The 26,002-nt window shown below is 36.1% G+C and overlaps 1 protein-coding gene across 6 annotated transcripts in view; it reads right to left on the bottom strand.

Annotated features, from left to right (window-relative positions):
• Positions 1-1,922: 1,922 nt before the first annotated feature.
• The window catches only part of PPM1B (protein phosphatase, Mg2+/Mn2+ dependent 1B), a 110,595-nt gene continuing 86,515 nt past the window's right edge, over positions 1,923-26,002 (bottom strand). For 4 of the 6 annotated variants that reach the window (XM_039530956.1, XM_039530955.1, XM_039530958.1 and 1 more), the window contains exons 5-7: positions 13,190-13,301; positions 12,498-12,555; positions 3,915-5,884 (exon numbers count right to left, since the gene is read on the bottom strand). In XM_039530956.1, the coding sequence (XP_039386890.1) occupies positions 5,579-5,884; positions 12,498-12,555; positions 13,190-13,301 (476 nt within the window). In that variant the 3' untranslated portion in view covers positions 3,915-5,578. Of the gene's footprint in view, positions 3,780-3,914; positions 5,885-12,497; positions 12,556-13,189; positions 13,302-21,744; positions 21,968-26,002 lie in introns of those variants that run through there. The other 2 variants (XM_039530960.1, XM_039530961.1) reach the window with 2 other exon arrangements.

The raw sequence follows: 26,002 nt of genomic DNA, 5'->3' as shown, positions 1-26,002 counted from the left end.
TTTCTTTTATCATTTTTCCAGTGCAAATATTTGTAATAAAAACAATAATATAAAGTGAGCACTGTACAAAACTTTGTATTCTGTGTTGTAATAGAAATCAATATATTTGAAAATGTAGAAATACATCCAAAAACGTTTAACAAATTTCAATTGGTAGTCTATTGTTTAACAGTGCGATTAATCGCGATTAAATTTTTGAGTTAATCGCATGAGTTAACTGCGATTAATCAACAGCCCTGGTGATAGAACGTATCTGGTGTCCAAGTCACAGTCAGAGTTTAAGGCCAGAAAGGACCCCAGATCATCTAGTCTGCCACCAACCAGCAAGCACACACTAAACCCAACAACAAAAAGCAAACACACATCTAATGGCATAATTTCTGAAAAAGCAGATGCATAAACATCTGTATCTAAGGGAAAGAATGACCTATTTTACATTTGTAAGGTAGTTGTATGGACTAAGGCCCTGTCCTGCAAAGACTTCTACACACACTTTACTTTACACAAACTGAGTAATCCCATTGACTTCACTTGTCACAGTACATTGTGAACTATAAATATAAATCACTGCAGAAACAGGGCCTATGAGAAGAAATGCAAGTTTTCCTACTGCACTATAAAGAGGAACTAAAACTGCTAAACAGGTGTTCAGGACAAAGATTGCATTCTACAAACAGATCTGACCAAAATAAAATAAAACAAAGCTTATAAAAGCAACTAAATGTTTTCTGGCTCAGTATTCGGGTTCTGCTAAGAGCCATTCATGAACATTATGACTGCACTTTTTCCTGACTAAGTTCAGGATTTGAAACTTATGTGAAATGCCTGTTTTAGACTCTCAACCTGGGAAACTGCTGGAAAGAATTAAGATCTCTTCTGAGAAAAATGGCCCTGATTTGTGTGACAGCTGGAAGTCTGCAAAAATGGGCCAAATCTGGCATCAGATAAAATGGCTTCTGATTTGGACAATGATGAGATGCAGGTATCTGTATTCCAAACTAAAACTTCATCCATGGAATTACAACAAGTTTTGTATCTGAAGTAACAAAATTGTCAACTTGTTATTCTAACCCTCTCCCACAACATTCCACTACAGTGTAAACATTTAATAGGGGCCAAAATTAATTACTATTTACCAGTAACATCTTTGCTAGAGAGTAACTGCTACCTAGTACTTTACCAGAAAGTATAAAGCCACTATTGGAAGTTGCAGATTTACCCTGAGACAGGGGCGACTCCAGACACCAGCGCTCCAAGCGCGTGCGGCAAGCTGCGGGGGGCAGCCTGACGGTCGCTATGAGGGCGGCAGTCAGGCTGCCTTCGGTGGCATGCCTGCAGGAGGTCTGCTGGTCCTGTGGTTTCGGCGGCAATTCGGCAGTGGGTACACTTAAGGCACGGGACCGGCGGACCTCCTGCAGGCATGCCACCGAAAGCTGCCTGACTGCCATGCTTGGAGCGGCAAAATACATAGAGCCACCCCTGTCTGAGATTGTCAAGCTGTTACACTTAGACCGTTTGTCTCAATTTTATTTTTGCAGATGCAGCTGGGGATCTTCCATGAATTTATGGCTAAAATTCAGATCCTGATCACTTTTATTTTAATTCCATCTGAAGTTCTTATCAGACTTGATTTCACATTTTCCAACCTCTAGAATAATGGATAAATTACAACTAAACTAAGGTGAAAGGTTGATGGCAGTTACAAGGCCAAATTCATCCCATTGTTTGTACCATTCTGTGACAGATGTGCCTATTCGGAGATTTTTGGTTTTGTATGTCACCAAAGGACCAAATCCTGAAGTCTTGGCCTTGTCAATACAGCAAAAACAAAAGTGAATATTTAAAATTACACAAAAGCAAAGATAATCTAACTTTCTATCTTTTCAGCATAAATCCCTTCTGCACAAAATAGCAGTGTATCACACTGTTTTAGCAATCCTTTATTGAAGATAACAAGTTGGTTATGTTCACTGTATTGTATGAAACATCACAATATCATACTGGGAAGGTACTATCAGTACAGGGTTGGACCAGAGCGGACAGTCTGAACAATAAACCATTTTGCATTCTTCATTCTCAATCTTTTAACAACCCAAAAACCCAGCAAAGGGACAAAAATCTGTTAACATCGTCATTTAGAACAATTTAACTTACAAGGCTAAAATCTAATGAATAAATAAAATATATTGTGGCAATAATCCTCTCTAAACAAAAAAATCAGATACACAATGAATCAAAATGATTGGGAAAGCTGCCCATAGGCACCAGTGAGAGAGAGAGAGAGAGAGAGAGAGAGAGAGAGAGTGTGTGTGTGTGTTTTTACAGACTCAGCATGGGGATAAAGTTACAGAAAAATAGCATGAATTCCATTTCACACAAAACCAGTTGATGACTGTCATTAGCTTAAACTACACACAAGGGCAATTACATCCTCGCTGAAACACAGTTTAAACAAATAGGAAAATGTTTACAAGGCATCCACAGCATGTAAAGCATGTACAGATGGATACATTCATTGTTTCCCCTCCCCAATAGCTTTTTTTTTTTTTTTTTTTAGATAAATACTTTACTTTTCTCTGTTTTTAGCATCTACTGGACTCAATACATGCACAACTCAAAAGAATTCAGAAAAAAAATCAAAGTTATTGCAAAAATAGAATTAAACTAAGAATCTTCAAGTACCTTACATGACAGCCACTCTGTACCATGCCCATTGCTTATAAAATGAAAGGTCATTGAACCCATGAAAATATCTCTAATATTTTCTTAGATTTAAAATAGATAATTTTAACTGTATTTATAGTAATCTCAAAGTGATAAATTTGAGCTTTGAAAATAATGCAAACAATTAAAAATTATATCCATATTACACAAGACTTCTGTCTGTATCTTAAGCTGAAAAATTAGAGGAAACTATAGAAAACCACATGTAGAACAAAAATCACATTTTACATTATAATAAAGGCAAATTTTCAGCATTTTTAAAAAAACCTGCAGCAGTGAGTGAAATGTCAAATTAAGTTACATCTAACCATAAATTAATCAGTTTGGTTTTAAAAGGTTTTTTTTCTAGCAAGAGTTTAAGGATGTGTTGTACGCGTGCGTAAAATTCTTATTGGTTTTAGATGCCTAAAATCTTCTTCTATTATTGCCAAATACATTTATCATCAAGCAAGCAGTAGGCAATGTATCACAATTTGGACACTGTAGGGAAACCTAACAGTCTGGTAATACAGGTAAAACTGGAAAATTAAAAAAAAAAAATACAAATCCTATAGCATATTGCCCAACTGAAATTACTTCCAAGCCACAGAGCTGCAAAAGCCTTCCAACTTGGTAAAGTGAAATAAGTAACGTCTCATACAATTATTTGTACTCTTTCATGCTTATATGTTAAGTTTTGTTAAACCATAATGTATCTTCAGAGTACAACTACAATCCCATGCACCTCAGGTACATATATTGATTTGCTGAATCACTTTTTCCTTGTTTTTTTAGGGCTAAAAGTTCAACAAAGATGGAGTCAGTATGCCTGAGGCTGGTAAAGATACTGTAATACAGGCAATGCTAAGAGTGGCAATATCAGAAAACACAAAAATAAACAAGTGATGGAAAACTCTAATATCTTTCTGCCCATTTCACAAAATGTTGGAAATCCACCAGAATTTTCCCCTTGTATTGAAGAAAACTGAATAAGTTTTTTCCCCCACTTTTTTCAGAATCAAAAGCATTTTAGTAGATTTGTAAGGCTACCACGGATCTTCTAGATCTCCAGCACCCTACAGGAAAAGAAGAGGAAAAATATTAATACTAACCAATACAAAAAACTACATCCATAATTAATTGAATTCTAACAACATAATAAAGTGTAACATGAGCAAGTAAAAAATGAAAGGAATGGCCACGTTTTCTATACTAATTTACACACATACACAAAATCGCTTTTTCCATGTATATCTCTGTCCACAGAATCTCTGTAATTACTCTGGAAGCAGCATGACTACCAATTAAAAGCTTAGCTATGCTTTTCTCTTACAGAACATATTAATGCAATAAAAATAATGCACTGCAATGAATATAAATAAAAACCTAAACAAATCACCCAGTGTATTAGTCCATCAATCCATCAGCTAACCATTACTTAAAAAAAAAAAACAAACATAAAAATCTGTGAAATGCTAAGGAAGATTTCTGAACTCTTGAAAGAGAATTTAGCAAGAGGTTCTCACAGGATCTTACTCACTGAGGTAGTGAACTTTTATTTATATCTTTGTTGGATGATAAAAGCTATAATTTTGTGCAAGTGCTTCAACTGCAACCAAAATATAATAGAAACTGTGACAAAATACCTTTGTCACTGCTGACAATGGCATACTTTTGACAATGGCATTTCAGAAATAAACTACAGGCAGTTAGATTCACAGTAACATAGTAATACACTAATCTACTTGAAAGTGTGTATGTGCATGTGTGTACACAAAATGAAGAGGAATATAACACAAAATGTAGAATATAACCTAAAATACAACAGCATGTTTGCCTCAATTTTATTGTAGTGTTTAATTTAAAACTATGAAATATTGCTAGAACACAGATTACAGTTATAATAAAAACTCCCAGAATATTTGTAGGAATAGCTAGTTTAATAAACAGTGTCATGATCCTTGTTGTGTTATTAACAGTAGCTACAAATATTTCCAAACCATGACTAGATAATTGGTATTTCAAATGAACTTCCAAAAAGCTTGAGGTAGCATAATATCAACAAAATTACTTAAATAAAGTCAATATGCATACAGATATTATTCCACATCATATTTTTTATTTGGATTTAAACAAATTTTTAGAGCTTCACACTAAACACTAATTCTCAGTACATATTATTGTCTGATATACATTATGCTATAACCTATGGAATAGTGAAGGATACAGTTCTCGAGAAAATAAGTAAGATATTCACACTGAACAGAGGATACAGTCTAAATTGAAAGGACCATACATGGAGGAAAAAAAGAGTGGCATAAATCCTAAAACAAGTGAAAAATTATTTTTGTAACTATGATAATGTGAACTATATACAATTCAAACAAACATGCAATATGTAGGATAGTATGCTGTGAAATAATTCAATTCAGAAATTTGAACAAAAGGTGTATTTGATTAAGATGCCAATTAATATATGTAATGTAAAGTATTAAAATTCAGCATTCACTAGGAATGCGCTTACAACACAAAGAAAAACTTGCTTTGCATCTGTCAAAAATTCCTATCACCGGTGTCACAGGGTTTTAAAAAAGTAAAACCTTAAGACTACCAACTACCAGTAATGTAGATGTCCTGCTTCCTGCTACACATAATATAAAATTTAATTACATTTTGTTTATTAATCCAAACTACAGTAAATAGTAACTTTTAAATTACTCAAAAAAGGATGACTTTTCATATAAAAAGTCTGTACATATAAATGTAGGTACAAACAAACTAACTTTCTAGAACTGATGCAACAATGTGCTGACATATGAATACATTAGAACAGCTAGGTCAAGCTATCAAATCGGCTATGTGCAACACAAAGACATTACACCTGTTTATCACTCATCTCATTTCTCCCTGAATCTTCATTAGAGCTCTGCATTTCAGCAAGATGATTCTCAGATTCTGTTTGGGTGTCTGCCACTGGGTCACTGGGTCCAGCAAGATTATCAGAAGTAGATGCTGTAGCTGGTTCAGCAGTGCACTCTTCTCCCTGTATTTTAGCTAGCCTGTAACTAGTCAGCATCTCCTCCAGAAGGTGGCGGTAGTTGCCCCTATGATTAATTCTCATTTGCCTGAGAGCTTCCACCAATTTCCCCTGTGTTCCACTTTCCTCAGGTTCGCCAGGGTCCTTTTTTTAAGATTCAAGACCCCAAAATCAGTAGTTAAACTAGGATATTTTAGAATGATACATATACTTTAAAATACATTATATAAAAAGTCATTTCTGATTGAGGAAAAGATCTGAGCTTTATGCCCTCCTATGCATATATAAAAATACCTTAAGTTAGCAACATGCATCCTAAAATTAAATTATTTGATTCACGTTTGTTTATTTTAGAATGGGCATTTAAGAAAATGCCTTGTATTTAAATTGTTTCTATTAAGACTTCCAGTATTGACAAACATTTCAATCTACTTTATGTGAGGCACAAAGAACTTAGTTCAAACTATGTCCTTTGATGCACATAGATATCTGGCAGTCATTGACTTCAGTGGAAGCCAAAGAGTGAAGAACTTGGCCATTTAAATTTACACTAACTATTGAGTTAATATTTTAAAATGTAAAGTACTACTGATTTAGTAGCAATATACACCCTATGTGAACAGCTTAATTAAAAAATGTTTACTGCCAATAATGTATACTGTAGTATCAGAATTCACTTAACTGATAAGTATTAACACTTGAAATCTGATTTTCTTCATGTGTACAATGCAGCAGGTAGAGGGACAAGCTATTGCCAATCAGCATCACAAAGATACTGTTTCACAAAAACTCCAATGATCTAGCAATTTTTCTTCCCAAGCTGCTGTCAGGAAAATGAATATCCAGAATATCTAGCTAAAGCCAAATCCAACAACCTAAATTTAGGCACCCATCTTGAATTGTGGCCTATGATGTGGGAAGGAATCTCCCCCCCCCCCCATAAGCTGCAGCAGCATTGTAAACTACTTCAATCAAATGGGTAAAGCAAACCAAAAAACTCTCTTGTTAGTCTGTGCGATGGTGATTAGTGTGCTTTTGACCAGAGAAAAAGTTGCATGGCTGTGAGGTCCAAACTGGCTATTTTAAGTTCTGGATCAGTGCCAAAACAGCTCTGTTGCTTTGAGGGACCAGAAGATATTTTAATTATTGATGCCTCACTAATGATCATGCTAGAAATAGTAGCTAGATATCACTGGAAGGCTGGTGATTCTCACTACAAAAGACATTATAGGCAAATCATCCTGATTGCCATTTATGCTTTCCCTTCATTTCTGATCTGATTTTAGTGGCCCCTATTCTTGAGATCTTTCAGAGTTGTAACCAACATTGTAAGCTATCTGAAAACTTGGAATCCTAACCTTACAAATGTCAAACAATATCTAATTTTAAGGGGGTCATGAAAATATTGGCTGCCATAACATCTCTTTTCTCTAACCTTCAATTCCAATAATCAGAATAACTTGGTTTTAAAGTGTGGGTGTCATTTTCAAAATTTGTTATTGAATATAAAACTGTAAAATTTCTTTATTTCAGAGAACATAAAATGTTAATATTTGAAACTCCACTGAGGTTTCCTGTCCTATGAAATTTGAAACACTTTTCCAAGGTGGCTAGTACTGACAGTTCAGATTTCTACATTCAAGGGAGCTGCAATGTCTCAAGCCATGGCTACAACAAGGGACTATAGTAACACAGCTACAGTGCAATAGCTATATTAGTATAACCCCATAGTGTAAATGAAGCCTACAGTGATGGAAGAGGTTTTTTCATTAGGAATACCACCTACCCAAGTGATGGTAAGGTAGGCTGACAGACGCATTCTTCAATCAATCTAGCTGCATCTACACCAGGGATAACTATGGCACTCAGGTGTGGCTTTTTCACACCCCAGAATGCTGTAGCTACATCAACCTACTGTAGACTGGTCTCTAATCAGTACACAGTGTAAGTATAAAGAACTACTGAAAATACAGCCACTTAAAAAAGCAAACAAAAAACCCCTAATATCTGAGAACAATCCAACCTTTTTTTTTAATTAATAAAATAACTCTTCCTATTACATTTTAGCTAGCCTCTAATGATTTTTTCTGGTAGTATTGTAACCCTCTTAAAATAATTTTTGTAAGTTGTTTCCATTTTAAATCCTTCAGCTACAACATTAAGAAAATCAAATGCAAGTTAGCAAAAATGCATTATGCTATTCGTTTAGATTGCAAACCTTTTGGTGCAAGGGTCTATTACATGTTGGGCACGGATTACTGTACAGCACCACATACATTTATAGTGCTATTAAGGAGCAGATCTTCTCTCCACCTTCCTATCTATGGAGATCCTTGTCTACAACAGAAATGGTGAAATTACTACGTAAAGAGTGCTACACAAGGGTTCCTGGTAACCAAGCATGCCCCTAGGGATCAGTGATCATAGAATCATAGAATATCAGGGTTGGAAGGGACCTCAGGAGGTCACCTAGTCCAACCCCCTGCTCAAAGCAGGACCAATCCCCAGATAAGCCAGGGTCCCAACTACTCCACTCCACATCAAGTAAGAGTGCACAGGAGTCCAGTGACTACAGCATCTCGGAGGCTCCAATACCATCCACAAAACAACGCTGCAACATTATAGGGAGGATTCCTTCCTCCACAGATCTCTTCCAGTACAGTGTAAGCATATTTAGCAGGGTTAGGCAACCTATGGCACCGGTGCCAAAGGCAGCACACGAGCTGATTTTCAGTGGCACTCACGCTGCCCGGGTCCTGGCCACCAGTCTGGGGGGCTCTGCATTTTAATTTAATTTTAAATGAAGCTTCTTAAACATTTTAAAAACCTTATTTACTTTATATACAACAACAGTTTAGTTATATATTATAGACTTAGAAAGAGACCTTCTAAAATGTTAAAATGTATTACTGGCACGCAAAACCTTAAATTAGAGTGAATAAATGAAGACTCGGCACGCCACTTCTGAAAGGCTGCCGACCCCTGATATATAGGCTGTGCATTGTGTTAAGGATTTGCTCTTAAGTTATTATTTAACAGAAATATATCTGAGAAATTAAATAGTTACCACAAGAAAGTGCACTAGACCCGAGGACAAAATTCTTGAGCTTGACTACAATTTAAATAAAAGCCTTTATAGCTGTGAAAAATATAAAAACATTTGTATTCTGAAAAAAATAATTTATAAAAGATATTTTCTGAAAATTCTTGATTCATCAAGCTATAAAGTTCATTTGTCATCAAATGAAGATTACTTTTTTTATTTAAGCTGTTCACACTACAGTATATTGTTACAACCTAGACATCTGCTCAAATGCAAAAATTCATATAAATACCTTTTACTTTATAATTTCATCAGTTCAGGTTTTATCCCACACCATATATTTTGTTGACTGTACATTAAAAATATGCAGTGCAAATCATATCTATATATAATGACTTTATCAATACTGTATAAATTAATTATAAGGAATGTTGATAAATATATTACGCATCACTAAATGAATGATTGAAGATTTCTGAATGTTGTCATAAGTAAGGAGTTTCAAAGATTGTTACAGCAATATTGCATATAGAAAAATATTAAACAGAAGTAAACATTCTTCTTAGTCTATGTAAGAATACAGTTCACCAAAATAGGGTCAGACTCTCAGCAACGTAAAAATCAGTGCAGCTCCAGACTGTGCAAATTAATACTAGCTGTGGATCTGGCCCATAATTTTTAATATAAAGCTCTGCTTTTGCTATAACATCACGTATACTAGGAGCATTGTGATATTTCATTTTGAAACACATTTACAAGCCACCACCAACTGGGTGTGTTGTATGTATCCAGCCCTTTCCTTTGGTATCTGCTTGAATGCAGGTTTGTAGGGGCACTCCAGTTATGCTATCACAAAACAGAGAAGAACAGAAGCATTTTAAGTAATAATGGAATTATTCCTTCTTCAGTTTTTTTCTCTAAGCATCAAGCTCAGGAGACTGAAGGAAAGTCCAGGGGCTGGGGAGGGGGGTTGGGGGGGCGAGTTTAGCAGTGACCTAGAGCAGTGTTTCTCAAGGACCGGTCCATGGACCAGAGTTGGTCCCTGCCTGACACAGTTTAGTAAGGCAGTAAGCCAGTCCCTGGTAACAAAAAGGTTGCGAAACACTGACCTAGACTATCAGGTTCAGCACAGCACATGAACTACTATGCTCAGCCTCTCTTATAGAGAAAGGAAAGTACCTTTCATCTACTGGGGTACTATAAAGAGGTGTCAGCTCTGTTGTCCAATGGCAGCACTGAATTTTCTCCTCCCTTCAAGTCCTTCTGGGACATATGAGACAAGGATAGAGAAGGGAAATAATGCTGTTGCCAAATGAAGTAGATACTCCTATCAGAGAATGAAACTCGATCCTTTACCTAGTGTGGCTGATGCATTAAACTGCAGTCCCAGGTCTAAGTGACCTCTTGGTCCTCCAATACTCAAAGATCACAGAGATTTCCCTTAATATAGGGATTTTATTCAATTCTAGCAGAAAAGAACACTATATTTATATAGCTCAAAAAGTGCATTGCACTGTATTGTCCACAGTTTTGGGATAATACAGTATTCAGTGTAAATATAACCTTTAATAGTAAGCGTGCCCTCCCTTTGTTTTTACTATGCCCACCAGACCTGCATTTGTGTAAGAATTAAACAATTAGTTTAATAAAATACAAATAGATAATATTTAAGAACTGATGAAGCAGGTCCAAGACATTTCCTGAGATTCATCAGTAGCTGAGAGAATGCTTAACATATTTGTTTACTCTGGTTTTTGCCTTTGTGGAGCTACACAAATTATAACAATTTGGTCCTTTGTGTTTTCCTTTGAAAGTCTTTCTTTGTCACAAATATGCTGCAGCACCAGCAGGCATTTATAATTATCTGACAGAGAAACCAGATTTTTTTTTTCATTGCAAATGTTCTGAATTGGGTGCTTTAACTAATCCTAAGCATTTCCATTTTTGGAAATGGGTAAAAAGACACTGAGGCAGAGACAAAAATATAGTATTCCAACTGTTAGGAGTCATGGTGGGTTGGGAGGATGCAGAGTTACTAAGGAAACAGCAGATGTTTGAGGATATGAAGACAGCTGAGACACTTGGAAGCATGCTGGTTTATTTGGGGAGGAACTGTGGCACAGTTTGAAGGGGTTAAGGATGTAAAATTTAACTCTAACCTTTATGATCTAAGACAAAAAAATATAATATAAACTACAAATTTTAATTTTTAAAAAGACAGACATGACAATGAAACCATTAGCTATTTATCTGTATTGTGATAGTACACAAAAGCCCAAATCAGAATCAAGGCCCCCAACTGTGCTAGTCTCTATAAAGACACATAGAAAGACAGTTCCTGCCTTGAAGAGCTTGCAATCTAAGGCCACATCTACACTAGAAAGTTTTAAAGTAACTTTATTGCTGGCATACAGCTGTCAACACTGCAATTGCACATGCACTCTTAAGACAACACAACATATGAAGCTAACAGCCAACAGAAGGGAAGTAGATGGAGTGAGGCGAGAAAGACAGTGATAACAATAAGATCATATAATTACAGAGGCTAGTTATATGCACAACTAGATTCAGAATAATTTCAAAGTAGTTAAAATAAATAAATAAAATCTGACATCCCTACCCACCCTCTCACCAGAGCCTTCACTTGTTGACTGAATTTTTTTTAGGCATCTCAGCATGCATGGTTCCTGGGGACCACTTAGAGAACAGGGTAGTAGCTTTACAAATTAGCTTAGGGACTGAACCCTATGGGTAATTTCGCTAAGCAATGAGAAATTATCAGTAACTTTTAAAAGGCTATCTAAACAAGTCAAAAAATTGTTTTAGTCTCCTATACAAGTCTCTAAACCAATCTGTCACTATGGAGCTGACTGACATGGAATGGCTGTTACAATTACTTTGTAAAACGGATGTTAAAAAAGTGTAAATTATAAATTTCACATTGATTCCTTACTCAATCCAGTGATGTAGTAATTTAAACAGTTATAGCAACCCACTATATTTCATAGTGTTGAACTTTTTTTTTGTCTAACTGAATGTTTAAAGATTTGAAAGCTCACGTGTTCAGGAGTTGAACAGATAGGTGTAAATAATTCATTAAAAAAATTAAATCAGGAATGAACAAAGAACTTGTTACTTTCATTCAAGTGTAAATTATACTAGTTCTAAGCCATTTCACAAAAGATCTTCAAAACTGAAATACACTAACCTTCACTGGAATCATATGTGCAACATGCTAAAAAAGTGTAGCCAGTATCACTACCAAGACCCTTTTCACTTAGTGCACACTCAACAGAAATTTTCTACATGAATATGATTCTTACAAGGACACAGAATTTGACACTAGATTTTCAAGTACAGGACACGTAACAAAATTACAATCTCATTACTTACTTCAAAGCCAGAGTACATTTAAACTACCAACAGCTCCTAAAGTAAGTCCCCATATTGTGGCTCCATGGTCTTGAATGAAAAGCAGAAGCAGCCATTTATATTAAAAATTAATTCTTCAGAATTGGGTATCACACACAACATCACTGTCCCTTTAACAATAAAGTTCTTGAACAATGATGTACATGCAAATATATATCAAATATTTAAACACATACATACTTAAATACAGGTTACTTAAATTTTGTTCTGTACCCCACCTGCATTGAAGTATTATGGTTTCCTCATTATTAGTGAAGTCTAAGGCCCCAAAGTAAAACTTACCCCATCATTCTCTCTGTGTGGATTCAGCCTGTTATACACAGCTTCTATAATATTACGCCTAAAAATGAAGAAAAAAAACCAAAAAAACCCCTGTAATATAGCAGCGAAATGCCATATACATTTGAACATCCTACCAAATGAAGAGATATTTCATGTCTAAACTTCTGTTTGTATACCCTGCATATAAAGAGTTCAGTTAATGGCAAAGAAGGATTTTTCAAGGCTTAGGTTTGTATGCAACCAACCTTTTCCTCTTCTGAATTTCCCAGCCCTCCTCTCCTCTCAGATTTTTGCTCAATTTTCGATTTTATCACTTTCTATAGATAGTTAACAAATATAAAGAACTAAAAATCCAAATATGTCAAATTTTATATCTTTAAATGTAATTGTATGGGATGGTAAACCAATATGTTATGTATCAAAATAGTCTTTATTTTTTCCCTATTGGATGGAGTTGGGGGCTGGTAGTGGGAGAATACAAAGTATTACCTGTATTTTCTGTAGTGCAGACAGTGAACTAGTTTAATATATGAAAAACTGAAGAATGTTAAATGTTTTAGTAACTTAAGTTTGTACATCTTCTCTACTAAAGATAATCAAGTCTTAAGTTAATGAAGGAACATGTTGTACTTGTATTTGTAGTCAAAATTATAATTACTAAAAGCCAGAAATTGTTCCAGCACTGTACTTACTTGCCCGCTAGACCACCCCCAGGTGGTAAATTTGGGATATTCTCTGCAGATAAAATGCGCATTACATGAGCAAGATCAGGCATTCCTTCCTCACCCGACTTCTCCATAATTTCTGGTTTAAAACAAAAAAAGTCCTAATTATTAGTTAAACAATCAGCTGCAAACAGTAAAATAAAATCCAAGTTCTATTACTTTAGTATGGAAAAAGATTTAAATTTCAAAATAAAAAAATCTTATTTCCCCATTGTACATAAGCAACATTATTCGTATGACGGTAGGTATGCCCAGTCAGAATTGAGGCCTGTTGCAGTAAGGGCTCTGTAAACAGAATGCATTTCCAAAATAACCAGATATACTTTACTAAAACATTTGGCAATCTGAAATTTTTTGAATTGCTGTGTATGTATGCTATGTTACATGAATTCTTTTCAGAAAATAGAACATCTTTGGTTTATCTGTTAATTTACCTTAAGGACTGCTCATATGAAAAGTCAGAGCTGCTACAAGGCAAGGTCATACCACTTGCATCTATTATCAGGTATACGCAAATTACCATAAACAAAACACAGGGAGAATAAAAGCCCCTTGTGGATGGTATAGAGGGGTTTGGTTTTCCTTTTTTTGCATCTGAACAGGGTGGAGACTTGTTGGAATAAAGGAGAGAGATGTACCCTAGATGTAAACAGGTCATAGTGAATTTTAGGTCAAATCCAGAAAGCCTTGTCATCTCTTAAGAGACTGCTCAGTGTATGTGAAAGATAGTGCTTTTAGCAAGATTATCCTTTTAAAAGCTTTGCTATTAAGAGGACAGCTTGTGTATCAAGGCAAACTGGATAACCGTCCTTCTAGACCTTATACAAGGTATGCTGATCACTTGCACTCTGCGCATAACTACAAGAAATCCATGAATATTTCCCAATGTTCTGGTATAGGAAAGGACAGTTTCTCTTCAGATTTCTTTAGTTGGAAGGAATTCCTTTTTGGGGTATGCCTACATTATCTGTCTCCATAGCAGTAGCCTGGTGCACTAGGCCTTGTCTTATCTTCCTAAGAATTGTGCTTTTTGTGGAAAGGAGAAGAACATGAGAATGCAATTTCACCTTCTTCTGAAAAGAGATTTCTTGGATCAATGTTGCAATTTTCTTGAACCCACTGAAGAAGGCCACAGAAGTCTCAAAGGAGATCAGATAGGTGAGTAAGGCTTTCACAAAGAGAGTGTGAGGGGCTGGTAGGTCTCCTCAGAAGGCTGAGATACAGGATGGGGGTGGGGAGAGGGGGAGGGGAACAGCTCATGCATCTTCTGCTTTCTGTTGACCTTGGAGAACAGTGCTGTCCCACCAAAGACTCAGCATTGCTGCACCTGGCAGGTTGAAAATTTGTTCCAACAACAGGAGGGAACCTGATGGGGTCTGGGATACAGTTTGGAGCCCTACTGAGCACCGCTGTTTCAAGGAATGGGAGATCAATGCAGGCGGAAAGAATGCTAGTGGAAGCATACTAAGCTATATTGGGGAGAATGATCAAACAAATTGACCACTGTATCTGGAGACTCCGCAGATTGGTTTGAGTAGGGTTTGTCACTCTTTAGCTGGGAAATGCTTGTAGCTGGTAACAGACAATACACAACTGCTGCTGCAGCTCACTGAAGAATTCCACCACTGACTATGAATTAATATGGAGAAGAAGAAACTGCTGACCAGAAACTGGGTCCCACAGGTGTGGAATGGGACCCAGGAGTGAAGGCAGCAGAAAAAGGAGGAACCCAAGAAAAATATTCAAAGCGAGAAAAACGATTGAAGGTGTTAGTTTGCTGCTGGAGGCAGCAAAACTGGCATTTAAATTCCAGCCCTGGATTTTAAAAGGCCAAAGCTAGTGCCTACAAAAGAGAAATTTGTATATACTTCTCTCCATATAGGAATTGGCAAGATTTAGGCAGAAGTGGCTCTGGACTGACAGAGGAACACTTCAAGGGAACAGAAGAGACAGTATGAAAAAACAGAGCACATATATAAATATTCCAACCATAAAATATAATGATATAGTAGACAAGAAAAAAATTATACCAAGCTACCATCTTCAAAGATACTTGGAAAATCCTAAAAACAAAAACTGTACTACTGCTTACACAAGTATAATGAGGTGGCAAGGTTTTGCTGTTGGCCTCACTTTTAGGGACTTCTGGAAAATGCTCCTTGATTCCTGTTTGCCCACTGTGGCTCTTGTCTCTTATTAAATACCAAAGGAGATGGCAGTAGCTCACTTAGCTGAGGAATTTTAGGAACACAGACATTCTAAAATTCTATTTGCGGAATGATGTCCAATGAAATACGTTTTGTATAAAATATTGGCAAAGGGTGAGAGCAGGCCTGGTTGGGCAAGGAGACTGGGATTGGAATGAGAAACCTGAGAAGTGAGAGACAGGAACAAGGAGCCAGAGGTGGGAAAGAGACTGGACTGATCCAAAGATAGCTTGGGTCATGTTTGGAGGAATGGGCAGAAGAGTCTGTGACCAGCCGAGAACACTCCTCTCTAGAGTGGGAATGGAACCCAAGATTCCTGAAAACAACAAGAAGTCTGGTGGCACTCCTTGTTGTTTTCGTGGCTACAGACTAACATGGCTACCCCCAATACAAGATTCTTGAGTTTCACCATTCCTCTACTATCAAGCAAACATCTGTGAAACCCTCTGGCACAGTGTCCCATCCCTTCTAGTGTTCGTTCATGGAGGAGGACAATCTAAAGCTTATGCTACAATAAATGTGTTAGTCTCTAAGGTGCCACAAGTACTCCTATTTTTACTTCTATCAGTTACTCTATTAGTTCAAGTGCCAAAGGTCTGTGCAGTGAATCTAAAGATTCCCAACACTGCTGCTGACCCATGTGGGTATCAGTATGTTGTCACATGATGGAATCTGTTTTTTTCAGTTTGCTTTTTTAAAATGTAGGAAATTACACAAAGAATCTATCTGAAAATAACATTTTTCAATTTCACACTCAAAAGCTAGGAAATGCCAGAATTAAGGTTGCCTGTGAAACCTCAATTTGGCCTTCTTCTATGTATGCATTATGGTACAATTTAATTAAACGATCACATTATCTTTTCCACAGAGCTGCTGCTCCACTGTTCTTTTAACAGGTTGTTGTGTGGCAGAGTATACATATGCTCTACCACCAGATTTTTGAAGCAAGGCATTTCAGCCACAGGTCAGAGACGTGATATTTCTTGCCTATTTTCATGTCATGCCAAGTTCCAGATGAATTGGTAATGTACAGGATATACTAGGTTAAAAAAACTGAAGCATTTAACATTTCTAGCTATGTGTATATTAAAAGGGAACAAACAGTAATGAACTGAAAACAAACTGAATATAGATGTATAATAAATGATTAGCCATATTTGAGGGGGGGAAATACACATTTCCACTCCTCAAGAAGGAACTAAAAAAAAGTTATAGTTATGATTATCTGCCAACTAATATACTTTACACTGCCTAGCAGGCTTTGAACTGGACCAAGAGAAAAGTATAGTTTTGAATTAGGAGTAATTATTATCAAAGACACTAGTTTTAAATAGTGACTGTATAAAAATGGCATCTTACTTGTAAGGTTTTTTTGTTTTGTTTTTTGGTGTATTCAGAGTAAGATCCTTTGTATTCCTGCAGACCCAACCTAGCTAAGGCTGAGTAAGTTGGAATCTATTCTGTCTCATACATCAACACTTTACTTATTAGGACACAATCATTTATGCAACCCAAGAAAGACAATTATGTGACATAAAAACCAAGTACACTTTTAAAAACTTTTTTTAAACAAAGCCTAAAATTTGGGCCAAAAAGATGTAAGTGTTCTTTAAATCCAGAGTGTGTATGCGCTCAGTTAAGAATTAAATAAAATATTTGTTTTGATTTAAATAATAAAGACACCTATACAAGACTCTGGGCACCCTAACACATAATGAATACTACAACAAATCCTAACCAGCAGTAAAATAAATATTCAAAAGAGAATTCTCTCAGCCAGCCAGCCACAAAAACAACTCATTTCCAAACTGTCGTCATTTCAGGAAGTATACCTCCAGCTCTCAAAAAAATCTTATCAAATATATGTTTTGCTGCATGCCCCAAAAGTCATAAAATACAGGATATTTCAGACTAAGAGGAGCAGTAAGTTCCTGATTCTTGTAGCACTCACAGAGAATGCCCTGCCAACATCTTTTATAACTATGGGATTCCAGCTGAAGTGCCTCTGCTGACCATAGCTGCAGCAGTGGGGCATAGAGAGAGAGAAGATACGTCAGACAGGAAAGAGCCAGGCCATTACTGTATAAATCCTATCATAAGCAGAATAAAAGCCATTCCATATCATGAAAAGTATCAACAAATGACTACCACACTAATTAAGCCATCATTCAACTACCAGAATATGACATGAACTAAAAAATAACTAAAAGTTATTCACAGCAATACTCCCTTTCTTTAACTAAACAAAATACTTATCTCCCTCACACCACACTGTGTCCCTCCAAATAACTAACTCAATGTATTAAATAAAGTTGTCATGTCCCTGTTTTTTCTCCCTCTATGGCCCCATCTGTAGCTTTTCTTAAAAACACTTGGCAGATACCCTACTATTTCTAAAAAAGTTAATATTAGCAAACATAGCTAACTTCTCCCCCACCCCCTGAATAATTTGTCTCATGCACATCACTTGTTTGCCGAAGTTGGTTGGTTTGTTTTGTAAATGAATCACCTGAAGAGCTCCCATTAAAATGAAGAAACTAAAATATTTGAGATAGTTAGCCATGTTCATTGTTGGATAAATAAATTATTGACCTTGATCCATCAAATGCAACTTTACAAATAGACTTCAGAACTACTCATAGCTTGTGCCTTTGCAATATGGTAGAACACACTGTAGATGTCATGATACAAAAGTAGCTTTATAACAGTTACAGTATATAGCCCCCTTTAAAAACAATCTCAGACCCAGCTGAGAGTGTAAGTGATTTCTAAGCAGTGCACTGAACACTTGAGAAAGGCATATAAAATAGTCAAATCAAATTGTAAGCACATAGGGTCACTGAACTTTATTAGTAAGCCCTAGAACAGCTTGATTTTTACAGACCATTACATACGACACAATTTAATGATGTGTCCAAACCTAACAAGAACCATACTCTTCACTACTTTGGGGTTTTATATTAAAAGATGAACTGTGATTTAAGACAAGATTATATCCACATCACCATCCTTAGCACACTAAACAACCACCAACATAAAAATAATGTCTTGGTTATCAAATTGAGCTAGTATCCCATTAAAATCTATAGAACTTTTCTGTAGTGAGTGCAAAAAAATGTCATTTCTATGAGCTTGACTTAAGTGCTTTGCTTCAGGAAGTATATTTCTCAGTCAAAAGGTCTGGTATATTTAGAACTCACATCAGGACAATATTTACTTAAAGCACTTTTATTGAAAGGTGCCAATATCTCAAATATAAAAAAGAAATTAATTTAAATTTTATAGCCTCTTAGCTATCACAGTTTAATACACCATGGAAGAGCTCTTTTAAAAAAACAACACTTGGAATATTTTTTACTTGGGTATTTCATAAGCTACATCATTCTTATTAGACATAATTAACTTTACACCACTTGCAATTTAAGAGACTTTATGGAGACAGAACAAGCAGAGATTAATAAAAGTGTTATAAGATTTATGTGGTGACTTAACAGGGGGCAAAGTCAAACAATCTTCCTTTTAGTAAACAATGTTGTTGGTTTGTTTTTGTTTTTTTTGCAATTTAGTGTCTTATTTCACATTCTAACAGTTCTAAGATCTATTATACTTATTTGAAAAGAATTATCCAATATCTTTTCTTTATAACGCTAGCTTGAAATTAAATACAATACAAAACCATACTGCTTTTACTTTTGATGTTAAGCGCACTTTCACACAATATTTTAATTGGCAACATATATTTGCCATCCAGTACTCAATGGCAGTTTCTACCAAGTTCTTTCTTTGAGGATGCAGATAGCATTTTAAAATTTGAAACCACAACTACCATTGTATTGCCCCCGTAAATGTTAGCTTTATTAAATGTTATTTCATAAAATGACCAATGTGATTAGAAGAAATGTATCATGTTCTTTTGTGTCCATCAGGTAGAGAACAAATTCACACATCCTAAAATTTCCCTCCCCTTCACCCTTCCTATTTCATTCTCTCCTTTTCCTTCAATTCCTTTTCTTTGAAAAAAATCTTAAAACAAGAAAAACCCAAACAAGCAAAATGACAAAGCTTGTATTTCCTATTCTTTAAATCATCTTTATATTTTCTTTTCCCGTCCCATTCCCTCTCACCCCCAGAACAGATTATTCTCTTTTCCTGCATATTCCACCATACTCTGTTCCTCCACAAACACTCACTCTCTCTTCTTAGCGCCTCCCTCCTTAACCCTTCTCAGTGGGAAGCAGAGGTCACTTTTGCTCCCATATAGAAACAGTGGACCAGTAGCTGAATGGGACCAAGTTCTTCTGATATGTAAGCAATGGTAGAAAGATGCAGTGTTGGATCTTGGATATCTGAATTTTCTTCTCTGCTAGTTCCCTTTTTGTTCTCTGCTCCTGACCTCATCCTTTGGATAATGACTATATCTTGACATACACTTGGGCTATGATCCTGTCTCTGCTTTTCTGTGAAGTCTATGGGAGAGTGCCTCTATGGAGCTGGGCAGAATTAGTAACCCTGAGGCAATTTTTAACATACATATGGAACACAAAAGACCATTACAATCACATGTACAACTGCAAGTTCAAATTAGTCTGAAATTACATGCACATTTTTAACACCTAACATTTGAAAAATCTGATTCCTCATGGCAAGTAAACCCTACAGTAGTCTTTTTGTGAAATACCACATGTAACTTAACTGTAGTTGAAATTACTTCTTATGCTCCATTCTCACAGACTAGTCCAGGTCCTGCATGTTTTTCCCCTCATTGTCTGCCTCATGGAAACACAGAATTTTACTTTCTTGGTACACTCTGATTACTGGTGTATGAGGAGAGCATAAAAAAAATCCACTCTGCTGGGAAGAGAGAGGAGCTTTCCTTGGTGAGTGCCATTAAATTCTGCAAGATCCTTTTTTTTTTTTTTTTTAAAACAGAACAAAAAAAAAGTTATTTAGTCCTTATGGTTGCAATGAATCTTGAAAATATTAACTCAGTATAAACTGCTGCTGTGTATTCTTAAGCCTGCAGACGAACAGCTCATAGTATCTCTGATATTACTCAATTTTGTCACACTGAAGCAGAGTAAAAGCTGACCAAAGTCTTGCCAGTTATCATTGCTGACATTGAGAATCCTGTGCCAAGCAGTGAATTGAAAATATTAGTTTTTCCTCTGCTGTAACTTTAGGAAGCTACCTTTTCCTTAAAATCCCATATATTTATTTTATTCAACTACTTCATCATGTCTCATATCAAAGAGACTGTTAATTAAAAATACCGGTTGAACAATGAAGATACCACTTTCCAATTCTTCATTCCAAAAGAACAAAATAGTACTCCTACTGCAATCCATTGGACCACCACCACCTCTCAAAGATCAAAGACCTTAGATTATTGAGAGAACTCATGTCCTTCAGTTGACAACTAAGTAATTTGTTTTAAAATAAGGTCAGTTATATTTCACTCTGTTTGGATAGGCAAATCTTTATGTATTTATACGCTACTCTGAGGCCTGATCCAGCAAAGCGCTTAAGCACATGACTAACTTAAGCACATGAGTAGTTCCACTGGCATCAATGGGATGAGTCATGTGCTGAAAGTTAGGCACATGTTTAAGTACCTTGCTGAATCACTACAGTGATTGTGAACATGGGAAGACACAGTCTTACTGACCATTATAACAGGACATGAGTACATCAAGAATATACCTACGTAAAAAATACTAATAAAAAAATTCACTAGGAAGCAGGACGTCAAAGAGTGGGTCACCTGGCACTCTCTCACCAGCAACACAACTCTTCCATTTAACAGGCTGGGACTATAAAGTGTATTAGATTGCAAAATCAACTAAATGACTTTCACAAATTACCAATTCTTGCACTCTATTCTCCAGAGTGCATTCCATCAAAAAATGCATGCAAAACTGGTGAGAGCAATTAGCCCTCTTCTGATGTTTTCTTAAAAAGAGGCTCCTTCTCATTTACAAAGCTGCTACTTTTTTTTTTAAATATTCAACTGATTGTTCCAAACTTGACACCAAACATATTCCTCGTTGAAGAGTAAATACATGTCACAACGTAAATTTTAAAGACAAATTATATAAGTTATCTGGACACAACAGACGCAATGGAGTCAAACAATTTTTCCACACTCAGATAGCAAACAAACCATCTAAAGTGTCTACTTCAAGCTCCCACAAAATGTCTACTTCGGTCCTATAAATACTTGATGAAAAAATTTAATAGTAAAATTATAGGCTGCCAATCTCTTAAACCAGAATTCAGCCACTTTGTTAAGGAAACAATAGACATATGTCAAAAGGCTACAGAGATAATGAATTTATTGAGGATAGACGAAATATGCTGGGAGAAAAAAAGGGAGGGGAAATATTGTGGGTTCTTCTGCTTTGTCTTCTGTTTTCTTTACTTGCTTCTATTCTTGATATAAATTCTTTGACTACTAACTCTCATTCCTTGTCAAGTGTATGTCACTTAAAGGTCTTATACTTTATCCAACGTACAGAACATTGAATGGCAGGGGGAACTCCTGTGGGAAAACCAAAAACAACTGAAATAATATGACTGACAAATGTCTGGGTAACTTATTTCTGTTGAATACTCTGGCTTACCAGTCATTTATATTTTGAGTTATTTCAAAATAGTATTAGATCAAAAGGAATATTCCCCTATATTTGAAATAAAGGTCATGGGTTTCAGACTTTATTTTATGTTTATGTAATATAAGTCTATTATTTTTCAATATCTGAATTATGTATATTTCTGTCCAAAATTAGATTTGGTGGACTATTATAAACAAAAAGCAGTAGCTTATAATAGTAGTATACTTCCCAGATCATTTCTATTGAGTTTGAGTGGGTTAATTTTGGAAATTATCTGATAGGCCACCCCTTAAACTTTTCAGTAATCTGCATTTACAAAAGCTACCCTGTTTTTACTGTTCTACGTATTTCATAACTACTTAGGGTATGTCTTCACTACTGGCTGGATCGGTTGGCAGCAATCGATCCAGTGGGGATTGATTTATCGAGTCTAGTCAAGTTCCCCGAGTGCTCTTCCATCGACTCCTGTACTCAAGCTCGGCAAGAGGCGCAGGCAGAGTCAACGGGGGAGTGGCAGCAGTCAACTCACCATAGTGAAGCCACCACAGTAAGTAGATCTAAGTACGTCGACTTCAGCTACATTATTCACATAGCTGAAGTTGCGTAACTTGGATCGACCCTTTCCCCCACCCCCCAGTGGAGCCCAGGCCTCAGTGTAATCAGAAACAGACACCAAAAAAGCTGGGAAAAACAAAGTAGCATGAGAAAATTTGTGATAATGATGGGTGTGGGTGGCTTTCCCAGAGTCCATTAACAGTTTGTATGTTCACTTATTCAACAGACATACACTTAATTATACGTATTTTTATCTTAAAATAGGTAATCTAGGAAGCCAAAGAATTTACACCAAAAATTTTTAAGGAAATATGCCAAAAGTTAGCATTTCAGAAGTCACCATTATCTACCATTAAACTCAGCGGGAGCTGCAAATACTCACTACCCGGGGAGGAGAGAGGAGGAGAGATCAGACCACCTATTAAGATAACTAATCTAGAGCCCAAGTTAGCAAAGAACAAAGCCTGAACTCAACTTTAAGTTCACAAGTAGCCTCACTGAAGTCTATGGGACTACTAACATGCTTAAAAGACAACAACATGCTTAGGTGCCTTCCTGAATCAGGACCTCAATGCACCAAAAATATTTTTTTAAAATATTAGGGTTTTGTATATATCATCAGCTATTCCACCATGAATGTATTATTAAACACTAAGACACTAACGCACATAAGAAAAGTTTAGTTTAGACCCACTTCTATATTTTGCCATATAATTCTGTATATGACTGTGTGCAATAAGAATATTAAGTAATTTTGTTAGAAAGAATGATTTTCACAAATAAGGTTTAACTAACTTTGCATAAATCTAAGCAAGTGAATGCTTAATAATAATGTTTATTGTGCACTTCTACAGCAAGTTTCATTCAAGGAGCTCAATGCATTTTAAAACAAATCTCAAAACATCCCTATAAAGTAATAGTACCTCTGCTTTACAGATAAGGAAACTTAAGGATGAAGAAGTTAGGTGATTTGCACAAGGTAACAGTGGTAAGGCAAGGCATATGGTCTAACCACTAGAAAATGCCGTGTCCTGTACAGTACTGTAGTAGGTATACAATAAATTGTGAACAGTTAGTAGTATGCTTTTCTTTTAGATATTTTCAAGAGTCTGAGAAGAATCACTCTCCTTAATATCTAAAGTAAAAAAATATCACTACAGTTATCTCTAGCCCTATTTATTATTTTTATTGGATTTTTACTATTCTACATACAATAAAAGCATGTCCACATACTTACTGAAAGACCAACATAACCCACCACCATCTCATCTCAGTTTTATCTGGATTGGGCCTTAGACCGGTAGCCCTGATTTCTACCTACACTGTCCTTCAAAACGCTGAGTAACACAACTGACCGCTTTAGCCAAGTCAGTGAAGATGGAGCTATAAAGCTCCATCATCAACATACTGAAGACACTCAACCCATGCTTCTCACTAATCCTTCCAACAATCAAGTAAATATTAAGCAAGGGGGTGATGAGGGAAACTGTTAGAAACTCAAATGGAAGTGCCCTCAGTGAACAGCAATTGTATACCACCACCTGCAGAGCACTCACCAAAGTCAGACTGAAACCATCCAAAAGCAGCCCCAATTCATTCCTGTGGTGGTTTTGCAAATGAGTCAATGCCAACGTGTAGTTAACAGTATCTAAGGCAGATGACATATTTGATATCATCATCACGAACATGTGATCTTCATCTATCACCAACAGGAGTGTCTGTGCCGTACTTAGCTCAGCAACAAGACAGACAAAGGTCAAAGAGATGAGAGGCCACTAGATACTGTGAGAGTTGTCTTGCCACAGCCTTTTTACATAATCTTAACCAAAAATATAAGATTCAATAAAGAAACAATAGTTGGTGAGATAGCATCAAGCAATGGATTTCTGGAATTAAGAGCACTGTGAAGGATAAGAAAAAAAAAATTGAGCCAGCAAGCCACTTTTACACATGCGGTGTCACCTTCAGAAATCTGCATCTACAGAGAGAGGGGAACTTTACTGAAGTCTCTGGATTGGTAGAAATTAACAAAGACACTGATTTATAGGGTTCTGCATGCAGATATCCATACACACACATGCTTATACATACACATAGAACAGGAGTATTTGCACTTGGCGCACACTTAAACCCTTCCGGAAAATATAATGCGCTCGCGCATACAGTTGTTTTCAGTCATAAACCCTCTTTTTCTTCCCTTTTTTAAAATTAAAGTCTTAGCAAAGCATGCATTTTTCACTGAGGACTATTTATATGCTAACTTCAAAGTTTTACAATAAAAAATTGGTTGAATTATTTAAATGTTAAAAGGGCCTGAACAATTTTTAGTGCACAAAAAGCTTATTTCACATTAACTAAAAAACAACAGCTTTCCTTCAAACCTAATAAATCAATCAATCACCAAACCTATGGGTTGAAATGAAACATTAGAAATAGAGTCTAAAAGAGTAAATCAAAAGTGCCTTCGCAACCATAAATATAGAATAAGTTGTTAGCATTATATTACAATACACCTCTACCCCAATAGAACGTGACCCAATATAACACGAATTCGGATATAATGCGGTAAAGCAGCGCTTCAGGGGGGTGGGGGGGGAGCGGGCAGGGCTGCGTGCTCCGGCGGATCAAAGCAAGTTCGATATAACCCGGTTTCACCTATAATGCGGTAAGATTTTTTGGCTCCCGAGGACAGCGTTATATCGGAGTAGAGGTGTATATGTAATGACAAAGTGTTTAGAATCCATATTTATTTGTTGAACAAGTAATATCTAATTTATGCCAAAATTTAGGAGACAAACAGAAAACCAATTCGAGAGCCAGTCTGAGTATTTGCTGCAATAATAATTAAAAATACCAAACTACCAATATATCCTACAATACACATGGCTGATATGAGGCACATGCTCTCTAAAAACCAGAGGTTACTCAAGTTACCTCAGTGGCATCATAGCTTACAAAAGAATGGTGTTTCTGCCATTAGAAGAAAAAGATAGCAAGATGCATCGTGATAAAATAATGCTGAATAATCACTGAAGGAAAACGTGTGTGTGACATAAAATATAAAAAGGAGGGTGGGAGACAATAGGCATTATTTCCTAAATACAATTTTTCACTATAGGCTTGATTAGCATACATTGTTTAAATATAATGGGCTACATTCAAGATATGATATAAGCAAGTTCATCTCCACCAACTTCAATAGGAATTGCCTAGATTAGGCAAAGAAGCTGTGCTTAAATCAAGTGCTAACCCCAACCTTTTCCTTACCACAGGCACAGGTTAAACATTTTTTACCACAATTTAACAGGTCGAGGTCAATCCTAGGGTGAAGCCTGTGACTGACTTCAACCAACTAAGCAGAGGTAGATGGTGTTAACTCATGTCTAGATTAAGGAAAAGATATAGGT

Source organism: Mauremys reevesii, linkage group 3, assembly GCF_016161935.1.
Source record: "Mauremys reevesii isolate NIE-2019 linkage group 3, ASM1616193v1, whole genome shotgun sequence".
In the NCBI taxonomy this organism is placed as follows: domain Eukaryota; kingdom Metazoa; phylum Chordata; order Testudines; family Geoemydidae; genus Mauremys; species Mauremys reevesii.
Note: the sequence above shows the minus strand (reverse complement) of the source record. Positions and strands in the feature narration are given on the sequence as shown.